At 42.9% G+C, this 25,763-nt stretch overlaps 1 protein-coding gene across 4 annotated transcripts in view; it reads right to left on the bottom strand.

Moving 5' to 3' along the window:
• Window positions 1-240: 240 nt before the first annotated feature.
• The window catches only part of LOC127611131 (protein FAM126B-like), a 31,635-nt gene continuing 6,112 nt past the window's right edge, over window positions 241-25,763 (bottom strand). For 2 of the 4 annotated variants that reach the window (XM_052081476.1, XM_052081475.1), the window contains exons 2-13: window positions 16,687-16,763; window positions 15,277-15,353; window positions 14,291-14,392; window positions 12,984-13,163; window positions 10,766-10,846; window positions 9,404-9,519; window positions 8,897-8,992; window positions 7,588-7,704; window positions 5,920-6,007; window positions 5,659-5,815; window positions 5,006-5,158; window positions 241-1,082 (exon numbers count right to left, since the gene is read on the bottom strand). In XM_052081476.1, coding sequence (XP_051937436.1) covers window positions 463-1,082; window positions 5,006-5,158; window positions 5,659-5,815; window positions 5,920-6,007; window positions 7,588-7,704; window positions 8,897-8,992; window positions 9,404-9,519; window positions 10,766-10,846; window positions 12,984-13,163; window positions 14,291-14,392; window positions 15,277-15,327 — 1,761 coding nt within the window. In that variant the 5' untranslated portion in view covers window positions 15,328-15,353; window positions 16,687-16,763 and the 3' untranslated portion in view covers window positions 241-462. Of the gene's footprint in view, window positions 1,083-5,005; window positions 5,159-5,514; window positions 5,536-5,658; window positions 5,816-5,919; window positions 6,008-7,587; window positions 7,705-8,896; window positions 8,993-9,403; window positions 9,520-10,765; window positions 10,847-12,983; window positions 13,164-14,290; window positions 14,393-15,276; window positions 15,354-16,686; window positions 16,764-25,763 lie in introns of all 4 variants that reach the window. The other 2 variants (XM_052081477.1, XM_052081478.1) reach the window with 2 other exon arrangements.

The raw sequence follows: 25,763 nt of genomic DNA, 5'->3' as shown, positions 1-25,763 counted from the left end.
TTTTTTGTCGGCAGCAAATGAAGCCTTCGTCAAGTTGGGGGGAATTATGAACATTTCCAAATAGCAGCCAGTGTGAGCGCAAACCCTTCTGGCTTCTGCTAGAAAGAAAAAGAATGTCATGGAAAGCCTAATAAAACATCCGAACTTCCTTTGGGGTTATTCAGAAGCACTTTGAATAGTGCGGTGTGTGTTTTTTACTCCCGTTTAACATGAATTTGAATGTGACTGGCCAATTCGGAACACATCATATTCCCAGTTACAAGAGGGTGTGCATCCTTTTGCACCCACATGATCTAATCTTGTTTGTTTTTACATCTTGTTTCGTTTTTGTTCTCAACTGAGTTGTATTAATGGTGGTAAACGTTTGGAAATATTTATCTTGGTCTCTTTTTTTTTTTTTAATGACAAAAATCTAACATGTGAACGAGGGTGTGCAGACATTTGTTATATCCACAATACACGTTAAACCTGTGATATGATCTGCATGTTGAAGCTGGGGGAGCGGGACTGCTTGGTGAGGGGAGCCCCAGGGGACAGAAGGGGGTCATCCGGCCTGATCATGTGACCCTCCTGCAGGCTGACAGTGGAATGGCGATGGGAGCCGCCGGCGGGACGCCCACCGTCTTCGGTCGAGCCGCCGCCGCCGCCCTCTTGTTCCCTTGTGCCACCGTTCAGGCTGAAGGCCATGCAGTCAAAAGACTTACTGGAGGATGTGCTGCCAGTCCGTACCAGCGGTGGTCCGGAGGGAAAGCTCAGGTGCTTCTTGATGGGACTCAGCTGGATGGCGTCGAGTCGAATGCTGGCCGGGGGCGACTGCTTCCTCTGGTGCTGGCGCTTGACTTCCGCAGACGCGTCGACCTGCTTCGCCACCTCGGGCCTATCTCGCTCCTTGTCCCGGGACAGTCGGGCCGCGATGGCTTTCTTGATGCTGCTGCCGCCGCTGCTTAGGCTGCCGGCCCTCGGACCACCGCCGCCCGCCCTGGTGCCGCTGGGCTGGCTGCTGTTGGATGCCCCGGAGGAGAAACCCTCATCTGGGTCATTCGCGTTGAAGGAATCCTCACCGGCGCTCATACCGTCTGCATCTAGGTTGATCACATTCATTTTTTTAAAGTGTTAAAATAACAACTTAACAACATAAAAAATACATGTTGAGTGTAGCTCAAACCACACAGCATCATTGAAGAAGAATTCTAGACAGAACATATTGACCTTGAGCCAAGGCCAGTGAGTTACACAGTACCGCGTGAAAGTCTTGGGCCACAGTTTGAATAGTTTTGTTTGAGCTATGATGACCACAAACAAATATAGGTTCAAGGGCCATTTTTCTTTCTTTGTAGTTTTATTGTTTTGCAGCTTTTATGTTCATATATTTTCTGAATGGCACACGTACAGTACGCCCCACTAATAACAAGGCAAACTTATGTATGTTCAGGTACTTTTATCTTTCTTAATGCCAACGACTTGGATTGTCTTTCAGAATCAAAATACAGTGCCGAGGACGAATGGTTGTTCGTCTATGTGTGCCCTGCGATTGGTTGGCAACGAGTTGGGGGTCGTACCCCACCTACTGCCCGAAGACAGCTGGGATAGGCTCCAGCACGCCCGCGACCCCCGTGAGGATAAGCAAATTAGAAAATAGACGGATGGGCGGGTGGAAGACAATATTCTGTGGGACTAGGAAAAAAAAATCAGTCAAAACGCTCTAAAATGAGCTGCAACTCAAAGGGGGTGATCAGTGCAAATGGCACGCATTGAATGAGTCAATTTACATAACTTCTGCGAAAAGAGTCTGGATGGACACTTGAGGGGGCCCAAGACTTTTGACTGGTACTGTATTTAACCCAAAAGTTATTTATTTATAATTATGCGGTAGGTGATAGTTGAGTCACTTAATACCAGGCTCAGCATTCATGTCACAAACATCATCATTCTCTGGTTAGAGGGGATAAATAAATAAATAGATACATAAAAGACAGTTCAAAAAATGTTCAAGAAAGACAGCCGTTGGTCTCCATCATGCACTGTTGGGACAAGCAAGGTAAACAGACGGAGCAGAAAGAAGGGTCGTATTCACATGCAAAGAACACGAAGTTCGGGGGAAGGCGCATGCTCTCCAGCCCAATCCATCATTTATTCCTGCTGCGGCACCGCTTGGTCACGTGACTGGCCAGCCCAGTCCAGCCTCCTAATCTGCGGAGAGTGCCGAGGCCGCTCCAAACGCCTCATAAGATTGATGGCACGCCACTTTGCGCCGACAAGTCCGCGAGGCAACTGGGCCAGGAACGGCATGGGTTAGCCCCCTCACACATTCAACATGGACGCTTGAAATGTGTCCAAGACCGATAGGGATATCGCTCAAAAGTAAAGATGCACAACTAAAGCAATCAATCACTTCATGCAACATTAGCACCATAGATTCGTAATTCCAGACATTTTTATGTGTTCAATGCGAATGCTCATGTTCCAGCACATGGACCAAAAGATCCATAAAGTTAAGATTCGATGGCAAGGGTATGGAAGAACTAGAACACAGTGTGAAAGTCTACGATGTAGACAGTCTTCCTGGAAGACTGTAAGATGAAGCTACAAGGTGATATTGGTCTTTTATTGAATTCCATTATGTTGTGCAAATGATCAGAATGTTTTGGCGGCCACTTGGTTCAATTCTAAATGAGTGACACCTAACCGGAGCGTTTAAAGCAACGTAAATTAAAAACTCTGCTGTGGCACCGATGGAATCTTTCTTTCACAGTGACAAATTGATGCACAGGGTCAATTATTTGTGTCACGATAGCAGCTTAAAATCAATTTCCTCAACAGACTATGAAATGGATAAAATCTTGACACGTGATCCATTATTGCGAATAGATGATAACTGGACATATTGCAGAAGTTGTCATTTGCGTAAATCAGTCATAGCAGCAAATATTTTTCAACACCCCCGCCAAAATAAACATGACTTTTCGCCCGCTTGAGCCAAACACAACATTGTGAATTACATAGACCATGATACCTTACGCCACTGTGCCAATCGGAGCACATCACAATAAAAGGACTGGCTCATCCTATTTCTTCATCACTGCCGTACAAAAACACAATTGTGTGCTTTTTTTCCCCCGTGATTTTTTTTTCTTCAGAAACGTTTTTACACAGTATCGTGAGCTTTTTTTTAATATTGCCAACTCACCAGAACCTTGTGATAATTATTGTATCATTCCTTTTCATATCGTATTGTGATGTTTGGCTATCGTTACATCCCCCAGAGTCAACACATGTATATGACACGAGCATGCAATCGAGTTCACAACAAACAAGATCCTTCTTCCCAGTCCTCTACGTTGGTAGAGCTGCAGAAAGAACTCTAAAGGAAAAGCTCATGCAGAGGCAACTGAACAGTTCCTTCTGACCTTCATTCATGCCATAGGTTGAATATCCAAAGAGCACACGATATAGAGACTTTCAACAAGGACAAAATGGGCTGGATGGTGGACCCTAGCAATTAGTGCATCTGTATTGCTGTGCTTGACATTTTGTTAATAACAACCAAGTCATTCCGCTTGACCTTGTCAAGTATGATGTTCTGTATCTGGAGGGAATATGGAAAGCTTGCTAAAGCACAGGCATGCATGACAGAAGGCTCGTTCCCACTCACTGAGCTGAGGGAATAATGTGACATGGCAGAAGGCTGCGCCGGCAGTCACTAACGCTGCTGGACTGCAAAACAGAATGGTGAGTCGCTTGTATGTGTGGGGCCGAGCGTGAGCGAAAAAGGGGCGCAATGAGCCGCGGCGTGGAAACGGGGGGTCAGGTGGTCCGCCGGTCATCTAAAACGGATCTACTTGATCTGCTTATAAGGTTGAGAAAGACAGCCGCTACGACTCAGTGAGTGACAAGGGCCAAAGTAAGAATGTACTCGTGGGAAGTAGACTGAGAGGTTTTGACAGGCCCATGCAACAAGGCCAGTGGCCTCACTTCCTTCCAAACCAAAATTGGCATCTCCTCAATTTTTTTTTCGGGCAAAGAGCAGTGGGCTGTTAGGTGCGGGTGAGTTGATGCCGTGTTTCCACCAAGCAGTACAGTTCAGTTTAGCATTTTTTCCCCTCAAAATTTTCAAAATAAAAACCTAAAATGACTCAACCTTTGGGATTTTGACCTCTAATTTCAACATTTTTAGACCGATTCAAACAATTCCAACTTTAAATCGTTCAGGTCCAAACAGTTGGTCAGGGCAAGGCCGCCTCACCACAAAGTATTCACAAATGCAGCTTTCAGACTAGCAACAGTCAGCAGTCACATTCAAAATTTTCCTGTGAATTTTCTAGTTTTATTCGTTACACAGGAAATATTTTTTAAATGGCCAATGAATCAGAATTTTTTCCCCTCGCAATTAAAAATTGACATTGACCTGCAAAAAATCATATCGCTAGGGTCCTAACAACCAAACAGTAGAACCAGCTGAAGACTCCAATCAAGAGCAAATAAAATCAACGAAAAATCGTAAAATAGTACGACTGACTGGCAACCAGTCGGTGCTGTTCTAACCCTTGCCCAAAGTCATCTCGGATACACTCCACCTACACCCCGACCCTAATGAGAAGAAGCACACAACTAAAGATGTGAGCTGACGAAAACGGAAATACATGTTAACATTAGCTGCAGTTTTATATGCCACCGTTTCCAATCCATTTTTTTGCTGCCCCGAGTCTCCACTTAAATGACATACTGTACATGCAACCAACAGCCTCAACGGGCCGTACTAGACTTTTGTTGTGGAAACGTCTGGGATGTCTAAAAGTAATTCAGTTATTCTGACCGACTTTTTAATCTTTTTTTTTTGAAAATTGTTTACTGAACCGAAATGTGCTGGCTTCGTGAAAACGGAGCGGCAGGATACTATGGAGGAATGCAGGGGCAGCAAAGAGAAATCCCGCAAAGCTGAAGAAGGGGAGGAAAGAGGGTGAGTTTTGGGTGGTTGTTGCGCACGGTGTCCGCCCCTGTGCCCTACCCTCGAGTGTGATGGGGGGAATGATGCTGCTGCTGTGACGGTGGAGGCTGTGAGGGCCCCCATTTCTCTGCTCATTGGCTGATGGGTGTTGGGCGGGACTAGGACGAGCGACGGTGACACTCAACTCTGCATCGCTCGAGTAGTCAAAACAATCTGGGAGTCAACAAGACAAACGTGGTTCTTTAGTGGCAGCGGGCCTCAGCCACCTCTTGTCTCATCAATTTACGAGGGTCTACAAAAATAAAAGTAAAAACTACTATTCTAAAATGCAACCGACTACTGGCCTCCACCGGTGATGAAGGCGGAGGAATCTGCAAGCACCATTTTGTATGACTTTCTTACAGAAGAGGCGGGTGAAGAAAGAATACGAAGCAGTGAGACACAAACTACAATGATGACAACTACAGAAAGTGACAGGAGACACCATTTTGCACAGTGCTAATGGTGTGACAGGATTCTCTCTCACTGCTCGGAGGACCAAAATAAAATGACGCAAAACATTTTCTCACCTAAAAGCTCCTTCTTGTGGCCTTTCACACATTGGAAAACACATCAGGTCATAATAAATATCTGCAGTACTTTAAAAATAGTGATGAAATGATGAGGACATAAATGGTCACTGATGAGGGTGCAGTCTATTCCCGTAGCCTTACCCTCTCTCTTCCAGCGGTGACGTCGGATAGAGGCGGTGGTGATGGCGGAGATGGAGATGCGGCTAATGGTGGGTGTCACTTCCACCTGCAGAACTTTGCGCCCCTGCGGTTCGTTCGGGGCGCTGTCTGGCAGCGAGTTCTTCATGGCATTGCCCAGCTGCGTTTTGACACATAACGCAAAGTGACATGACCTTTGCAGCCAAATGAATGACACTGATGGATTGGACACAGTGGCGCAACTGCATTTAAACGGTTACTTACCAGGAGAGGCTGCGAGTAAAGCTCCAACTGGGCTCTGTACAGTATGTCCTCCAAAGCCTCTCGCCCCATCTCCCACTCTCCATTATATCTACAAGAACAACAGACACATGACAGAGTCAATGTAAAGACAACGTGTCCTGTGACAAAAGCCCTTGATGTTCGAATCACACTGTCGCTCATTTATTTTGTTTTACTGCAGCTCAGACTGACAAAGGGAGACCCTTGTCAAATCGACTATGATATGCAGCCAGGAAGTGCGCAGCACACACAGGCCCGTCACTATTATTTGGCGTATCGAGGATAAGTAGTTCAATCCAATACAAATGATTTATAGTAGATAGATTCACTACACGCTTAAATATTTCATTATTATCATTTGGTGGTTGGGCGAAAAAAAGACAACTGAATGAATCACGTTTTTTTTCCCCTAAACATATTCTGAACTCTATGCCACTGGACGGATGACAAGGAGTTGTGCCATAACCGAGGTCTTTATGGTAGTTGTCAGAGATGACATTGCGCTGTGCTTCTTCAGACAGCAAACTAATGAGTCTGAATCATCGATGCCCCTGCTGGTTGGAGCCAAGTAATGCACTCTATTTTGCCTCATTTGCTTCTAGAAAATGAATTATTATGAGTTAATTGATTTGATTATCCCGACAAGACACAAATATTTTCAAACCTGATAAGCGTGAATACATGAAGACATTGGACAAATCATTGAAGATTGTGTTCCCTTTATCCTCAAGGTGGGAGAAAAACAGTAATTTATGTGGCACTGAATCATTTGGTGGATAGATATTAACCTAAATCCTAGCATGTCCACCTCTACCACGGCCAAGGTCTTTGCATGTAGTGTGAAGCTTCACGTGGCTGCTTGAGCCAAGGATACACGTGAAAGTAGGGCATGCAAATGAGGTGGCCAGGATGACTTAAAAAAACAAAAAACACAACAGTATTTGATCTCTCTTCATACATACTGTATGTAGTCTATGTCTGACAAATCTCCAGATTGCTGCCGTGCCTCCTGGGTTCAAAAATTAAGCTGACAGTAGATTGGTCACACAAAGCTTGGGGCCATAATAACTGCACGTTTTTTTCCCGCTTTCAATTTTATATTTTCAAGACGTCTGTGTCATACCACATGTTCTGGGTTCAGATCTCAGCTCGGGTCCTGTGTGGAATTTGCACATTTTCACCCTGCGCGGGTGAAGAGTCAACATTCCCCGCAGGTGTGAATATGAATGAATGTTTGCCCTTCGATTGACAGAAGACCATTCCATGGTGTCGAGTTGTAGACCACCTCTCACCATCTGAGAGTCCAGTTCACCCATGATCCTAATAATGACAAACTGTCTCGAAAATGAATGAATGGAAATTTGTGGGCCCGTTAAGGGATAACAATATGTTCAATAATGTGGTTGCATTTTATAATTTGTTTAGGACTGCAGTCCATCATAATGAAATCTGATCCTAATATTTTGGTCCCCATGCAACTAAAAGAGTAAAGACATTATATTGTTAGTTTAATATGGTATATCTGATATTCACTAAAAATTGACCAATATCTTTCGGGAGAATTGTGGCAATAGCTCTTGTAATCGATTGCACAAGTGTACCTAATGAAATGGTCATCGGGCGTAGACGACAATAGGATGCAACACTTACATGGCATGATAAACGGCAGTCAGCATCTGCACCATAAACTCAGGATCCAAAAGCACGCGGTTGCACGGCTCCCGCCAGAGTTTCTGCTGCTGCCGCGGGAAACCGCATACACACAACCTGAGGATGGCACACACACATTGACAGCGAGTCCTGAGCATTAAGTGCTCTCCAGGAGGCTTGACTTGAGGGCTGAGCATTATTCTGGCGCGCTGCAATCTTCACAGTCAAACGTTGCCGTCCGTGTTCTGAAATAGTGTGCAGACTGCACTGGCGCGGTTACTGGCGAAAGCCTCAGAGCACAAAGACTCATCTTATGAATCACATATTGATCCTCACTGACTGCAAAACAATGCTGAAATTCAAGAGTGAAATTTCTGAAGAAACTGTGTGATGATAAGTGCAGTCACCTAGATGAAATATCAACGAAATTAATGAATTTAAGAGTTATAAAGCAGATTATAAAATCACAACATATAGCAGTCTAACAACCACTCTCCTCAAACTTTTAGGCTCGATTTAGAAAATTTTCTAAGCAACCTCCACAAATCTTTATGCCAATTAGACCTGACTATCATGTGGACAACACCTGTTGCTAAAAGTCATGTTACTATAACAATCACTTTTTACAGGAGAAAGTTGGAAAATAAAATAGATCGCTTGAAGAAAAAAAAATCACAATAGAGATTTGCGATCTTACGAAAATAAAGTCATATGGGGAAAAGAAATCATTAAAAACTAAAGCTTTTGTGGGACTTTATTGCTGGAATAACTAATACCGGTAGTTTTTTTTAAGAACTACAGCACTTTATTCATTCAGAGAGATTTATGTTAGGATGCATCACAACCATATCAGAATTTTTAATTTGGACATCGGTCCATTGTGTTTCTTTTACTGGCGCATCAGTGATAAAATAGTTATGCTTTTTCTTTTTTGGAATAATACAACAATCTATGGCAAATTATTTTCAGCCCCCCCCCAGCAATGGTTAGTGGCATCCCAGTGATCAGCTGCAAAATGACAATATTCCCCCGTAAAACGTTGTGAATTTCATCTGGCATGACATCATTGTTGAAAAAAAACCCAAATGGTAAATGTTTCAGCCAAGTAATAGCCCACCAGTCCCAAAGAGGCTGTACATTAAGTTCATATTGCAATAAAAAAAACCAAGCAACAACAAGCACAATAATAATAAAAATAAAGCCGTCTGCTACAAATATGAGGCAGCAGCGGAGAATGAAATTAAGGTCGCATATATTTAAGTTGAAGATATTTCCCTATGTATTTTCGGTCTGTGCGGGCATTCCTCACCGTGAGCTCATTCTGCAGACTGACTGATAGGAGGACAAGGGCATGTAGACCACAGCGGAGTTGTAGCACAGCATGAGGAAACACAGCACCTCAAACCTGCAAATGCACATGAATGTCACAATGATAGTTTAGAATCATATTGCAGTATTTGTAAACCCGAAAAAAAAAAAAACAGCCAGGTTTTTACATTCTGCCAGATTATTAGTGGAGTGTTTTACACTGCCCGTAAAAGTCAGCATTCTTCCACCTTTGAGTGTGTGCAAATCCGTATCATTGCAGGTCCTCAGAACTGCAGAGGAAGCGCTATAATCGAGCGTGTGCAGTGGAGGCAAACAACTGGCTATGTATCATCATAGCGAAGCGTCAAACCTGGAGGGGGCTTGGAGTTTCTTGCCATAAAAAATATTTCAGTCTGACAAATGGATTTTTTTTCACATGTGCTCAAAGTAAAGCAAAGTCTTGATAAAGTCTGCAGATAGCAAAGTCTGTTGGGAGCAATGAACGTACCTGTTCTGTGCCGTGAAGGTCTCTCTCTGAGGGTGGAGGCCGCTGTACACCACTCGGATCAGGTCATGTTGACACAAAGCACCCTCGGTCAAGGCCATGGAGCCCAAACTTGAAGGCTATACATACAGAAAACAAATGCACGATGACTGTATAAGTTCAGTGGCACTGAAACAACAAAGTGGTGCTTCAAATCTGTAACACTTTACACAAGGTCACATTTGAGCACATTTCAACCGTTTCTTCTCTCTTTCAGGCAGAAACCAAAAATGTGCACATTTATCTGGGGCACAACTGTGGTCGAGTGGTTGGCACAAATGCCTCACAGTTCTGAGGAACAGGCTTCAAAACTCTGCTCCAGCTTTCCTATGTAGCGTTTGCATGTGCTTGCGTGACTTTTTTTTTCATGGTAGTCCACTACCTCCCACATTTCAAAACCTGGAAAAGAAGGGGTGATATAACCCAAGCCATCCATGCAATAATCGATAGGATAATCAATTCTTAAAATATTAATTGATAACAGCCCTGAAATTGACTCAAGTAACGGGTCGGTCCAATTTTTTTATGTAATTTGGGTTATTTCTGACCCAACGGTATTTAAGAGTTTATTTTACTTTCTTTTCAGTCTATTTTTATTGCATTCCCTCATAGCTTTATTCTAATCATATATTTATCTTTTACAAAACCATATTACATTTTGGGAGATTATTATTACCGTCTATGTTATACAGTGCACGAGCAAGGAAAAGAAAAAGAAGTCTTGAGTGCACCTTTCACTGACAATGGCAATCAAATCCATTTTCATTCTGATAACACAGCGGAAACTAATTAGAACAAGAAAAGATTGTTATCGTCGCTGGGCCTCTTCATTGTGATGAAGCCCACAGTTAACATCACCCCTAAATTATAGTGATTTTCTCCTCTTAAGGACCTTGCACGCAATGAGGGGAGGATAGATTAATTTAAGGAGAGACTCAAGGGCATGCTAATGCCGGCTAGGTTTGCTTTATTCTCTCAGCATGCATGCTGAAGCCTCTCAAGCTTGCCATTACATTTATAAATCGCCTTGAGCCCGCGCCGCCCTCATCATCTCGTATGAATATCATCAACTCTTGGAGCAGGTGGAAATGAACTCCTCTCGCCCGTGTGCTCTTTTCCAGGGTGTCATCTTACTAACCTATGTTAATGAATTACTGTGCTTAGTAGACAGGTAGAGCTGCAAGGGAAGGTTGGGGTAAATCATCAGAGATGCCTCATTGCAAGTGCAAACATTTCGGTACCATCCTAAATGAACACTTTGTTTTAGATCTTTAAATAGAAGAGGGCAAATACAGAAAACTGGGCGGAGGGCAGGGTCGTTCTCACCTCATGGTATATCGAAGGTTTGGATAACGACGGGATGGTGAAAGAAAGCAGCTTGCTGTTGCCATCTTTGTCCACAATCTCCTGGTCAATGGAAAAGAAGACAGAGAGGCCATGTCATGAAAGCTACGGAGCATTCTTTGAACAAGCTGGTTCAAACAAGCCCTAATGTTCAGTCGCAGTAGTAAGTCTCCACAACTTAATCAGCACAATAGACTGCTGCAGGGCTAAAGTGAAGCTGCGTGCTACACAGAATCAGTGACTCACAAACACCGGAATAAGTGAATTACCACCATGGCAAAATGTCAAACAAGCAGGTTGGGACAAAACATCAATATCACATACGTCAGTTATTTAAATGCATTCTTAATTTCCGAAACATCTGCAAGTCATCATGAGTGGGTTTACTTTATCGCATAATCGTATCATTACGATTAGGAACTGACCTGACCAAAATTGTACAGTAACCCCCCAAGACACAATCTCAATCACAATGATGATGTCTGCGTTCAGACATATGAAGAGCAGCATGTTTTGAATTTTTCATCACGTGTAGACATTTGCTATTCATCTTTCACTTGTAAACCAGATGAAGAGGATTACAAGCGTCGTCTCTCATGATTTATCAAAGCACTTGTTTCTCGGGGCTGTCAGCACGTGAAGACCGATAAGAACACCGTTATGATTGCATCATCAGATCCTTGCTTTTCAAAGTGTGAAGAGGAATTCAGGGGCGGTGAAGCCTCTTGAGAATGGAACGCAAGCTAAATTAAACACATTTTAGCGACGTTTCAGGGTAAAATTGATTTGTATTACTTTTTACAGGAAAAGCGGACAAGATTCTGGGGCAAGCAGAAAATCATCAAAATCAATTAGTTAATGAGGAATGATTTTCAAAGGACTTTAGGACTGCTCTAATCTCAAAGGAGGAACCTCAGTAGCTCGAGTAAAACCAGTGCCGATTCCTCAAATGAGTCATAATCTATATTTTAGTAGACTGTGATGTCAAACGGGTTAAAACGCATCATTCACTCCTCCTGACACTGTTCGTCAGGCATTGCTTTATTGCTTGGGCTTGTGTGTGGCACTACTGAGAAGCAAGCTGTTTATCACAGCCTAGGCGGGTGGTATGTGCGTGTGAGGCAAACTGCATGTATGTGGAATGAGAGGAATAAATTATGCATTAATATACTTTGAGCAGCATCGGCTGAAATGGAGTGCTATCTATTGACGTGCCTCTCTCTTCGCACATTTTCAAGATGGTCTTTCCTGGTGATCTCAGTCCATATGCTCGCGTTTTCCCAGTGGGTTGTCTTTCAGCTCGTTGAAAATGGTGCTCCTGTCTAAGAATGTAATGACTTGTAATGCCACTTGCAATTTTCTGCATTAAATCACTATCCATTCAGCTTCTATCCTCCATTAAGTACACAAAAACAACTGCTGTTGAGAGACATTCCACATTTGGGGTCAATTGTAAAAGTGCAGAATGGGGATTGCTCTTCAATAATGCGAGTCAAGTCAGGGTACAGACAAAGCGTCATGTATCACCTGAACCAAATGCTACCACCAGCTGAGAACCTGTAGATCACATGATACTTGAAAAGCGATGCTGGTGAGCAAGTGGCCGAGTTGACACCGGTGCCACTGCCTGTCTTGTGAAACAACAGGAGGGGAACGTTTGTGTTTCTCCTGCCGATTTGTGAAATCCGTACATCCATTTTCTAATGCGCTTATCCTCACAAGGGTCGCGGGCGAGCCTATCCCAGCTGTCTTTGGGCATCATCCTGAAGTGGTTGTCAGCCAATCACAGGGCACACAGAGACAAAAAAAAAAAAACATTTGCGCTCACAATCACACCAAGGGACAATTTAGAGTGCTCCATTGACCTGCCACGTGCGTTTTTGGCATGCGGGAGGAAACTGAAGTACTTGGAGAAAACCCACGCAGGCACGGGGAGAACATGCAAACTCAGGAAGGCCAGACTTTTTCCTTCATTTTCAATCTTCCACAAAACAGATATACAGTAAATTCTCTGTTGATCAAATCAAAGGACAGCAGTTTTTCCTGCACCAAGTCACATTCAAGAACCCATACCACACCACTGTGATTGGAATAGTAGGATGAATCAACATAAACCTTGAAAAACAACATACTAAAGAATGGAAACAAGGCTTAGGGAGCCACATACTGTATATGGCGATAGAGCAAAAGTGACACCCACCAGGTTGTAGATGCCCAGGAGCAGGGCCTCGATGCAGCCATTGCTCTGACGATCTTTGCTGGCTGTGACTCGAAGATAGACCCACACCAGCTCGGGCAGAAACTGCATTGTGAAACGCCGCAGGCGGTCCTCGGAGCTGCGGTACAGCTCGAACAGCTGGTGGCAGACGGGCTCCAACAGCTGAATGAATCAAAAGGGACACGCGTTAAGACCGTACGAATCTGTGTTTACGGCTAGCATACATTGGTCGTTCTCTTTTCCGGTTTGAGCATCATAGCCTTCGAACATGGTTGCGCATTCTATTCACATAACCAAGCGAGGCTTGGGGGCAAAATCTAGTCCATAATGGGTGATATGGAGTAGTAAGGGAGGAAATCAGCATAATGGAAGTCACGCAGGATGCTCTTAAAAGCGGCAGCTAGTGTGCTGCTCTTTGGACCTTTTAGTGGTGATTAACTCAAGAGTCTAAAGAGCACTCTTATGCACAGGTACATAACTTAAGCCCAACAGGTCATTGACACCTATCCATTTCTTATACATAACATGCGTGCGCACGTCTTCTCTCTGCTGGATCACTAATGGGATTGCACAGGCAGGGATGAGATTTTGAATTAATTTCAATCTGCGGTTGGTTGATATCAAATTTGACGATGAAGGAGCAGCGAGAAAAAGACTGCCAAGATAATTGGATTCTCCCACTGAATCACGAGTGTAAAATTAGAGTTCCATATCACCGAGTGCCTCTGGCCTTTCATCAAAGATTGTCTTCGGGTCACAAAAGAAAATATAGAAGGTGAATTTGCTGGTACAGAAAGCACAGAATATTTTATTGTTTTCATTCTTTCCATCAGAGTCCATTGCTTGTGATATGGCCTTAATGTTCACCATTGAAGTAGAAAAGCTGTCCACGCCCCTCTGTCCTGGCTTCTCAGTGCAACATTGCCAAGAGCAAATTGAAAGTAAATTGTAATATTACCATGACCAAGTAATCTAGTAGCCAAATAAAACTTCCTTTCTATATTCGTCAACATAGCCACCATGGCAAAAGTTGGGCAGTGAGCTCAATTTTGAACTTCTTTTTGCACTTGTATGCCAATGAAGAATGTTACAATGGTACTTAAAACATTGTCAGTGCAGGTAACACAAACTATATAATGGTGACCAACCCTGGAAAATATTTTTTTGCAGTATTTCCTATGAGAATTACTGCTACAAAATATGACGACATTTAAAGTAAACTCATTTTGCTTCACTTTTGGTCCATTTCCTATTGTGTTATCATGCGTGCGTTTTCTATTCCATGTCACCTCATTGCCGGGATCCTGGATGACCCTGTACAGCGCTGGTACCAAGGATTTCTTCAAATGAAGGCTGCCGGCATAACTTGAGAGGTGGGTTTCTGGTAAGGACTGGATAAAAGTAGAGAAAACAGTGTCCGTTTGGATGAATGATGTCATGTACTTGGGTGTATCCATTCATGATCCGAACCGCTTACGCTCACTCACGAGGGTCGCTGGCATGCTGGAAGACTAAGACAGTAATTTCCTGAAAATACTAGCTAGCATTATTTTAGACACAAGAGGACAGAAGCATTTCCTCATTGACAAACACCTAAAGAAGCATTTAGTCAGTAAGAATCCTCCGTCTCAATCAAGAAACCGTTCGGGTCCATGAAGTCAAATCAGTTAAGCATTTCATATTTTGCCCTTTTGAGGTAAGACTAAATGACGGCAATGTCAAAAATATTCTGGGAAACGTGAAGAAATTGGGGACAGGGTGAGTGAAATGGATCCACTTGAGAAAAGGGAGTTCTTGACATCAAATTAGAAGAGGCAGATAGAACCTCAGAGAGCAGCCTTTTGCATTATCAAAGAACAGGGTGCTGCTCCTCACCACTCTCACACAATGAGTCATGCCTTCTATTTAGAATTTCTTAGCATTTTCTTGCTGTTGCAATCGGGGCAACAATGGCTCTCTCTTTCTTTCATTATTCGGCATGCTGAGTTTTAAACTGTATGTGGATGTATTCACTTTTGTACATGTTCATGAGTTTCAATGTCCAAAATATACTTGACCAAATCTTGAAACCGATATATTTTGCTGAAGGTACAGACAATGTGCAAGTGCTTTTGTCTGTGCATCTGAGCGTGTCTACGAAAAACATTGTATTTCACTCTACCTGATGCCAATTTTATAAATGAAAAAAATAAAATAAAAATCCAGGGGCGTCTAAGGTAACCTATCAATGAATAGTTGTCAATTTGAATCATCGAATGAAGTGGCATTACGGTACCTTGAATTCTGAGAGCCATTCTTCAACAACCCCGCGCTCTGAACCCAGCATCTTTTTCAGAGACACACCTCAGCTGCCTGGTACAAACAAACAGAGGAACACATAGTCATAAAATAATATATGTCTGATTCACACTGTCAAAAATGAAGGAAAGTAGAACAATGTAAAGGTAAAATGACCAAAAGACACTCAGACAAATTGTATAGTGTCCATGACAAGTCAAAATATTGTTGGCTATATGTACATTCAAATTCTATGTCCATTTTTGGTTACAACCTTTCAAAATGAGAGGCGCATATTACGAAACTTTTTTGTCCCCTCATATTTAATTTCTTATGACACATCACAATAAAAGAGAAGAAGAGAGAGTGACTCATTGCATGGCGCTGACCACACTGTTACGTAATGAGCTACGATGCTGACCTCACCTGTCACCATGCATCAACGAAGAACAACCATCACCACGGCACCCATATGGGCCGTCCCCTGGTAATAAACCTTACGGCGGCCAGTCTTCGGCTTCCCAAATTTCATTCTCGTGCCATGGCATGCAAATCAAACATGCGTGCACAACTTTAACTCCCGATATTTACATAATCAAGATGCATTAAGCAAATCATATGTACTCTGTTTCGCTCAAGTAGCATCCGTGAGCGTCTATTTGGGGGACCTTCATTAGTATCAAATGTAACATGGAGCTATTTGTATCCTGGCGTGTTAAATACTGTCATTACAATAAACAATAATCAAGTTACAGTGGAGCTGAAAACAAAATTGAAGGAAATGTTGATCAAATGAAACGACAAAAACCTTGGCGGGATGGACAGACGCTGATTCGATTTATCGGAAGGTCCATATTGCAATCAGGGACATGAACAATGGACAAAGAACAAGAAACACAAGAATGTGAAGCCAGCAAAATGCCGACTGTAACTTTTCTGAAAAAAATGCTTTCACCACATAATGTAAAATCATATTTAATACTGTGCAGTGACTTGTTAAAAACATCAGAGAGGCAGCTGATGTATAACAATACACCCATTCCAGAAATCTGGACGAATCCGAGCTTTTACCCAACCTTCCAATCACAGTCAGCGAAGGCTGGATTATCGGATGCGTCAGTGATTACTCTGTGGTGTGGGGTGTCTTTAAAGGAATTTTCCATAATTAGCTGATCTGCTCAGAAAACGCTCTGGGCTAACAATCATTAACATAATCCAGTCCACCATTCCTGATCGCAAATTCTTACGTGTGCAATCAACTTTGAGTTTGGCAAATCCACAAACTCGAAAGCACTCAAGATGTTAAGAATCAGTATCTGTGTAGCCAGCTCAAGACTCCACACTAGTTCATCTAAGAGCCTGTTTAAAAGACTAGTTAGGCACATACTGTCGGCTTTTCTTTTCTTACCTCGGTGAGCGACAACTCAGATCTCCACAGGGAGAGTCGAATGGTTTTCGGCTAGGTCACACATCTTTGAGGGTCACCTAAGAAAAGAGCAGACATAATCATCATTTAACAGTAGTACTGGTATTGCTGTGTTTTAAAGTGTAAGTACTTATTAAACTGAATATACACATCTGGCAGGGACAGCAGAAGAAAAAGTCATAGAATTCTCAACAGATTACCTCACTCACAACCATTGAATTGACACTGTGACCAAGGTTTCAACCAACTCGTTTTTGACTGAAATACCAAGACAGGCAAGGTGACACTGTCCCACTACAATTCCGTAGGTGGTAACAATACGTATTAAAACTTTGTGTACGAAGTTACTTGAAGCTAATTTTCTCACCACGTGGGTCTGGCGGAACTGTGCCCAACTTGGCCCAGATGCTAAGAGATTGTTGTGACGCAATAAGACAAATTCTGTCACACCTTTGATAGAATGTGTACCACAATTTGGGGCAATTCTCTGCAGAAAATTGTGCAGAATTGACTTAACACTGCGTCAGCAACATATACAATATGAGGTTGGGACAGAGCATATCTGTGGCGTGGAGAGGGGGCTTGTATTCGGATGCTAACACTTGCATCAGCTATTTGACATGTGAAAACATAAATTAAGTCATTGATTCGTTGATGTGACTATCAAAAAAAAAATCTGATGTTGTTTAACCCCAATGGTTAAAAAAAATCATGTTTACGTTGGGAAAATGTGATCTATGGTTGAATAAATCATGCAAATTAAGAACTTGAATTGAAGTAAGTGTTGTGAGGCAGCAAACGACTACTCCATGTTTTTTACTTTGCTGGCGACTCCTACTACAAGTATAACTAATTTTGGTGCCTGAAGGTGAGGCCATGATCACAGACTAAAGTAAACAGATGGTTGCTGTGACTCCTCGACTCATGGTTAGACAAGTTTAGCATGAATAATAAAATATAACTAACTGTAAACGACACAAACATATTGAGTTTAGGGTCAAAACCATGAAGTGAATCATTTGCATTGTCAAGTACTTTTTTGGGGGGTGCGGGGGGGTAATATGGTAGAAGCCGCAGGAAAAATAATAATAATCAGGACTCCGCAGGCGAAGAGAGTACGTCGCTAATCCCTCAGATGCACACATTTTTTAGCACTACAGCTGATTAAGCATTTTGGAAGCAGCCTTGTATTCATCAGAAGGACTCTCACATAGAAACCCATGTACGCATCTCAGAGGAAGGACTCAAGGAGAGTGCAGAGCAGCAGTCACGTCTTTCTAGAGTGACTCACATCTTGTCAAGTAAAAGCTCGGCATATCCGCCATCCCGAAACACACTTTTGGCTTTAACGTTCATATGCTCAGTCAGTAATAAGGCCTAAATAGCAAAACAGTTCCGTGTTATGTTAGCATAACAATACGCTGGCGTTAGCATTGAGCATGAAGTGCTGATGGTCATGCGAACGGCTTTAAAAAGCTTTTTTTTTCCTAGGAGCGCGACTCTTCACCTATTAGGCTGTCTAACGGACAGCACGAGCTCAAAGGTGAGGGAAATGAAGGCGACGGTCGTTATTTGAAAAACATGAGATAACACAAGTCATTTTGGAGGTGCCTAGAGCTGTGGAACGGTTCACTCAAGTCCAATTTAACAGTTTTAGCTCATCATGAAGTGACTCGAGTGCATGCAAATCTGCTGTGAGAATAAATTATTCAAAAGGTCTCACTATGGCAAGAATATTTGGTTTTCTGTTGTGTTCACAACAGCATCAAATATAATATATTTTTCATCCACCATGGGAAGCCATGATCCCAATACCGTATTTAGCTTGCCAAATAGCTGTCACTATATAAAATTAGACAATATGTCAGACATTTAATAAGGTCCAACAAATGACAATAAACAAACTTCCTTACATGGGCCACTCCTGGAATATACAAGGTTGGCTCATTGTCTACAGGAGTGTTTGAAAAGGACTAGCTAAGCACCAACCCATCCTGTTGACTGCACTTCAAACGTATATTACAATAGGATTAAAAAAAAAGACTGCTACACTGTGCTAAATAGTGGCCATGGTTGGAACAAAGCCAACTAATGGACTTCAAACACAATGTGTACTGTCCGTTTGTCAAGTCAAGTCAACAGTATTTATAGAGCACTTTCAAACAGCCATCGCTGCATACAAAGTGCTGTACATGGAGCAATTTAACATGCACAATAAACAGTAAGACAAATCGGTAATAAAGGCGGTAGAAAGCACCAAACAGTAAAACCAAGAACAAATCTAAGTCATGCTGAATCGAATGCCAAAGAATACAAGTGAGTTTTGAGGAGGGTTTTGAAGATGGGCAGCGAAGAGGCTTGCCGAATGTTCAGTGGGAGGTCATTCCAGAGAGAGGGACCAGCAACAGAAAAGGCTCGATCCCCTCTGAGCCTCAGTTTAGTTCTTGGTACTTCTAACAGCCCGGGACAGAAAGAGACTGGAGCGACTGGTCAGGAAGGCCAGTTCTGTCCTGGGCTGCTCCCTTGACACTCTGGAGGACTTGTGCAACAGAAGGATGGTAACTGAGCTAAAAGCTAAGATGGACAGTCCTTCCCACACCCTCCAGCCCACCCTGACAGCACTTAGTAGCTCCTTCAGCCAGAGACTGTTACACCCGCGCTGCAAGAAGGAGAGATACCGACGCTCGTTCCTACCGACTGCTATCAGGCTGCTGAATAAAAATAACAACAATAATAATAATAATAATTAAATGATGTGAAAGACAATTGCAAATAGCACTGCGATTTATCCATTTTGTATTTATATTGCACTTGAACGGTGTTTGTTGTTTTTTTTTCTTCTTTCTTCTTTCTACCTACATTCTCGCTGCTGGAGGCTGTAAATTTCCACAGTGTGGGACAAATAAAGGATATCTTATCTTATCTTAATAATGTCTGGTCCACAGACCTGAGGCGCTGGGCAGGGGCGGATGAGCTCAGAAAGGTAAGGTGGCGCGAGATTATTCAGAGATTTGAAAACAAAGAGGAGTATCTTGAAAATAACTAAAATGAATGGGGAGCCAGTGAAGGGATGCCAGAGTAGGAGTTATGTGCTCCCTCTTACGAGTACCAGTCAAGAGGCGAGCAGCGGCATTCTGGACCAGCTGAAGATGCTTATTGGAGGACTGGCTGACTCCAAAGTAAAGGGCATTGCAGTAATCGAGCCGGGATGTGACAAAGGCATGAATTACTGTCTCAAAGTGTTCATGTGAGAGGAGAGGTTTTATTTTGGCCAGCTGTCTAAGGTGAAAGAAGCTGGATTTAACAACGGCCCCAATTTGCCGATCAACTTTGAAATCACTGTCCAGTTTAAGGCCCAAGTTTGAGACTGTTGACTTAAGATAAGGAGACAGGGGGGCAAGTCTACAGGATGGAATGTACAAGGGCCACTGGGACCAAACAATATCACCTCTTTGTTTGTTGATTTGTAGTCTGGCTAGGCAAGGCTTTCCATCGAACACAACCGTCTCGAATATTTATGCAATTCGAATCCACTATTGTCACAGTCTTATCTTAAAGTGGTAAACACACAATAATTGCATCACTAGACCACTTAGACTGCAGTCTAAGTGACAGATTCAGTTCAGTCCATTTTATTGCCTTTGAAAGATTTATTTAAGTACACATTGCAAGTGACCCGTTTCCGGCATATTCTTGTTGGCAAGAGCAAGGAGACCAACTTCATGCAGTGGAGTGTGAGGGCAACAAGAAAATGGAGTGCTGCAGCAAAGTAGTGACTGTGGAGTATAATATTGCTGGAGCAATAGCTGAAGTACACCAACAGGACTAAGCTTAATGTGTGTTAGTTATTGTCGTGCGTTTTATTTTTGGCCTTGCATCCTCAAAGGTTAGTTGCTCGACAACTAAGCAACCAGCAGCGCTTTACATCACTTGGGCTCAGCACGCTGAGAACCCTTGCTGAACAGGTTCTAGAAAGAGCACCAGGAAGTATCATCTTTTGACAAATGAAAAAGCACGAAACAATGGCTCAGTCAAGCCGAGTAAGAACAACACAGTGAAAAAGCAGCAAGCAATTTAAAAATGATTAAGTTATGAGGAATTAAAAAATACAACGGAATCAAAATCAACAAATAGGTGAAATACAAATCTGAAATCAATAAAATTCCTCATAGCTTTCTAGTGGGCACAGAGTAGTGTGCCTCCAGAATCAAACAACATTCTTTACTCATTACACACCTGGTCACTCATTACACCGAGGTGTTCAAAATCATGATAAACCAAGACTTCGAGAAATTGTCAGTCACAGCTGCAGTTAGGCGGGAGACATGCTTTAAATATTTACAAGGATGGCCTTTACCAGAAATGATCTCAACAGTGAAACCACTGCTTTTGCTGTATCTTTTAAGGACATTTTGCGGAGCAGATATGACATCTGTAAAGCTGAAGTTCCTGTGCACTTTGACATCGACCCATTGTGACAGAATCGAAAGAAAAAAAAATTGAGAGCAATCGTAAATAAAAGCAAGGACGTTGGTGAGGAGGTCAAAAGACAGCTCAGAGTGGAACCCCCCCTCTCCCCCACCATGTGAGGTCTGGAAAAATGATACACATGGAACACCCACGCAAGAACAGGGAAAAGATACACACTCCACACAGGATGGCCTTCGCTGAGACGGAAACTCTAACAAATCAAATACAATCCCTGCGAACTGTACAGAGGACGCGTTACCACTGGTCGACCATGACTTTGCAATGTACCGCATTTTCCGCACAAAAAGGCGCGCACCTAAAAGCCTTCCATTTTCTTGAAAGCTCACAGCGCCTTAAAATCCGATGCGCCTTGTGTATGGTCATTACGGTAATATGTCAACCCCAAAATGGCTCCTTGCTAGAGACATGCTAACAGTCCAGAGTTCAAACTTAAGGCGATCGGTTTCGCAGTTGAACACGGAAATAGAGCAGCGTCAAGAGAGTTCAAGGTTAACAAGTCAATGTTATAACTTGCTGTTGGTTAAGTGAACTGTGTCGCTGCTTTATTAAATAAGTTTTACTGACATCTGATCGTCGCTATATGAATCAGGGTGTAATGTAATGTAGTGTTCTGGTGGCATTTCCTTGAGTGTACCTCCATCTAGTGGATGCATTGTATATTGCGTCTTATAAGGCGGTGTGTCCAATATATGAAAACAATGACAAAATAGGTCATTCATTGAAGGCGCGCCTCATAATCCAGTGCGCCTTGTTGTGTGGAAAATACGGTATATTATTTGCAGTTACTCTAAACATGAAGGCTGACCCCAAGCCATCTTAGCTCACTCAACCATGAATTATTGAGCATGAACAAGTTCTGTGCTGGTTTGTGCCACTTCAGACTGTTTTTTTCCCCTTCAAGCAAATATCCAAACAAATTAGATCGTCACATCAAAATTAGCATACAGCAAACAAAATGCCAGAGTATTCATGCAACTCAGAGGAAACCGGGAAACACATCCTTTCTTGGTGTATGCTTGCTTGCAGGAGGTCTTTGAGGAACACCCACATGCTGACGGTTCATCCAAACACTTTTCCTAGGAAGGAGGATTAACTACTAATACCCAACCACGATGAAACTGGCGGCCGTCTTGATCATTTCGAGAACCAAACGCTTAGCGGCGGAACGAGCCGTCACCCCAGGAATAGAAAGAGCTTCATTAAAAGCAAATTCAGCTGTGGAGAAGGATTTTTCTTTATTTTGAAAGAGACCTGTGAACTTAGAGAGGAAGACAGGTAGAGTCTAAACCGCATGCCACTGATGTTTGGGGAAGCAAAGGTCATCGTCAGACAGTAAAGCACAGTCAATATGTTCCTGGGCAAATCAATGATTTTCCCTCCAGGATAGAAAAACTGACATATTTGGGCAGGCCAAATATATCCAGAAGCTTGTGAATGAATGTTTAAAAAAGAGCAATGGCGATGTGCGATACAGATGGAGGGAAGAATCGTCTACACTCTCAGCATCATCCTTCTCTCAGCACTCATAGGCCAGGTGTGGGGAACTGAAGCGTACGCACATCCAGGGCTAAAATTAGCAACTGCAGCTGCAGGGCCAGACGTGCTGGGATGGGCCCGTGTTGCAACACACGATCGCTCGCTGGCATACGCGCGGGTACACACAGTGTTCCACCAATTAGTCAGGGCGAGCCACAACAAACATGCAGAGAGGGCGCGGGTGAACACCAGGAGCGCCAAGCCTCATCGTGAGACTCACACAGAGAACTTGGATACTAACACGATGCGCATATACACGCGCGGTCAACAAACATCTTAGTGTATTTTACCTTTGAGAGAAGGGAGGGGTATTGCTTTGATTGCCGTTCATTGGGTTGTTAGGCTACATTTTTATTTTCATGTAACTCTGTGGTGAGCTGGAATGGGTGCTCAGCAAGTATGGATTAAATATTTATAAGGATCTGGATAAAACTCTTGAAAATGGATGGGGAAGGCAAGTCAACTAATCCGGTGTTTTTGAAACACTGTGCCGCAGCACACTGGTGTGCCGCGAGATATTGTCAGGTGTGCCGTGGGAAATAATTCCAATTCTGTGCCGCCTATCGCCTGGCAGAGTAATCATGAAGTACTCTTCCATACCGGTAGGTAGCAGCAGCAGCTAGCCAATTGCCTTCGAGACAAGCAAAGTTCCTGGCGCGAGGTAATCCAACGAAAGCTATCTTTCATTTGGATTTACTTTTACCGGAGATGCAACGGCATCGACTATGTTGTACTTGGTATGTGGTGAAAAGCTCTGCAACATCGCTATGGTCCCAAGTAAGCTTAAACTCGATCTCTTAAACAAAACACCCTTCACTTCAAAACAAAAATGAGCAGTATTTTGTTCGCCTGCGTGAACACACGCAGAAACAAGCAACGTGCCTGAGCCCTGAAAGCAAGTTACCATGTTGCTGAACTTGTGGCGAAACTTGTAAATGAGACGTTCGACCCGAAGCGGCTAAAGAAATAGCCTGACTACTAAACTAATAACAGAGAAAAACTCAGAGTTGTGGAAGAGGAGCATTGTGGGTCTTTCATCGATTGCTGCCAGGATATCAGATCTGTGTTCATCCAAACCATTTACCACACTGGGTGAGAATAAAAATTAAAGATAATAATTTTTAAATAATAAATTCAAAATAAAGATAAAAGATTTTTCAATGAAAGAAACGTGCCCTGGCTCGAAAAAGAATGAAAAACACCGAACTCATCAACTGATCACTGCAAATGATTTCCAGTGTGCTAATTTTGATGACTGTAATTGGGTCAAGAGGCAACAGAGGCAAAATGGGAGAGTGCACTATCGGACTGAAAGCAGCAGCGATGCTGTTGAGTCAGCCTCAGCTAAATTGCTGTTACGAGTTGCAGTTCCACTTGCATGGGGGCAAAGCGGTCCATCAGAAGACACTGCACCAACACGGCCTAAGTGAAATCCTGTGGCCTTAAAAAATGATGATTATTAATCCAACAAGTCTTTTGCCTTGGTGGATGTCTGTGCTCTGCTACTCCAGTTCAAGAGATCGGTTTATATTGGCACAAAGGGACCAATAAACAGCTTATGGATCAGCATTAAACACCTGGTGGCATGAGTGGATTTTGTCTCAAAAGTACAATTTTCACTTCCACTGATTGAGGAAATCGAATAAAATGCTGTATTAAAAGTAATACAGACATGACACAAACTAGAGATCATGGTAAATGACAACCCCCCACCCCAAAAAAAACACATTGGGGAATCTTTTGCTGCTACAACGCCTGGTAAGAGAGCTTCGACACAAAGGTTGACCTTGAGCATACCAACCACAAAGCAGACCAGAGGCTTTAAAGCCACTGAAGGAATACCTGAGCAAGAGGAGAGCACAAAAGCAGTGGGTGCAATAATACGAAGTCAGCTTCTGCATTCAAGCCACGGTGATGAGACTTACATTTTGACTCCATAAACTGCACCGCGGCTGATTTTAATACTCGCGTAACAATGACAAAATGCCTAAAAGCAACTAACTGTCGGCAAACTAATAAGCATTAGCGAGACCACTCCCGATGTTATTATCCTTTTGATCCTCCGTCGCATTCCGGAGCACGTTTGTTAACGGGCTGCCGCGCTCTCCAGTGTTCTCTCCTACGCTTTCCTTCCGCGTATTTCCAATTCCATCTCAACATCAAATAACTGGCGCTAAATCAAAGGCTTCATTGATCGCCCGGGATTTGGCGACTGTTCAACTTTGGACTGACAGGGAGTCGTGACCAGCAAAGAGAGCCGACCAGCGTGGGGTGGGGTGGATGAGGCCTGATGATGTTACCTAACACTGACCACCCAGTCACGTTAAAAATGGTTGCCGAGAGCTATGTGGAGGACGTGTGACATCAAATATCCCGTGCCTCAAATGATCAATTGTGGGTGCGTTTTACTTCTCCATTGCCTTTTTGGCAACACTCACTTGGATAGAAAAAGCAGCTTTAAGATGGATGGTTAAGAGAAAGAGAATGCGGGAAAACGAGACTATACCTGCAGGAAGTTAAGACAGAGCTTTTATTGTTACACATTTTACGAATAACTTAATATCTTTGAAGGATATGATCATTTAAAAGTGAAAAGACCTTTTAGGATTCCAAAGAGAACATCCATCCATCTATTTTCACAAACAACTGTGTTCTACCTTTTTTGCACCAGGGACACGTTTCAAGTTGAGGCTTGTTTTGACAAATAAAAGAAATAAAACCAAATGATGAAATACGCATCTCACCATAAGACTGAATGTAGCTGTGGTAATTAACATGCCACTCCCACGCTGGAATATTGTTTTCTTTCAGAAAATTTCGTTGGATCGTCTTGTAATGCTTAAGCTCCATGCGCTGAAGCAGTTGCGATTGCTTCATTGCCTCATTTGCGAGCCTGTCACGGCATATTACGCAGAAAGGGTTTGGTGCGTGCAAGTCAACTGGCAATGAATCTGTACTTTAAGTAGGACTGCTGATCTTGTCTCTGAAATACGGCTTTATTTTTCTTGGAAGTTGCAGGCTCTTCTTCTGCC

The sequence above is a fragment of the Hippocampus zosterae genome, chromosome 12 (genome assembly GCF_025434085.1).
Source record: "Hippocampus zosterae strain Florida chromosome 12, ASM2543408v3, whole genome shotgun sequence".
NCBI lineage: Eukaryota > Metazoa > Chordata > Actinopteri > Syngnathiformes > Syngnathidae > Hippocampus > Hippocampus zosterae.
Note: the sequence above shows the minus strand (reverse complement) of the source record. Positions and strands in the feature narration are given on the sequence as shown.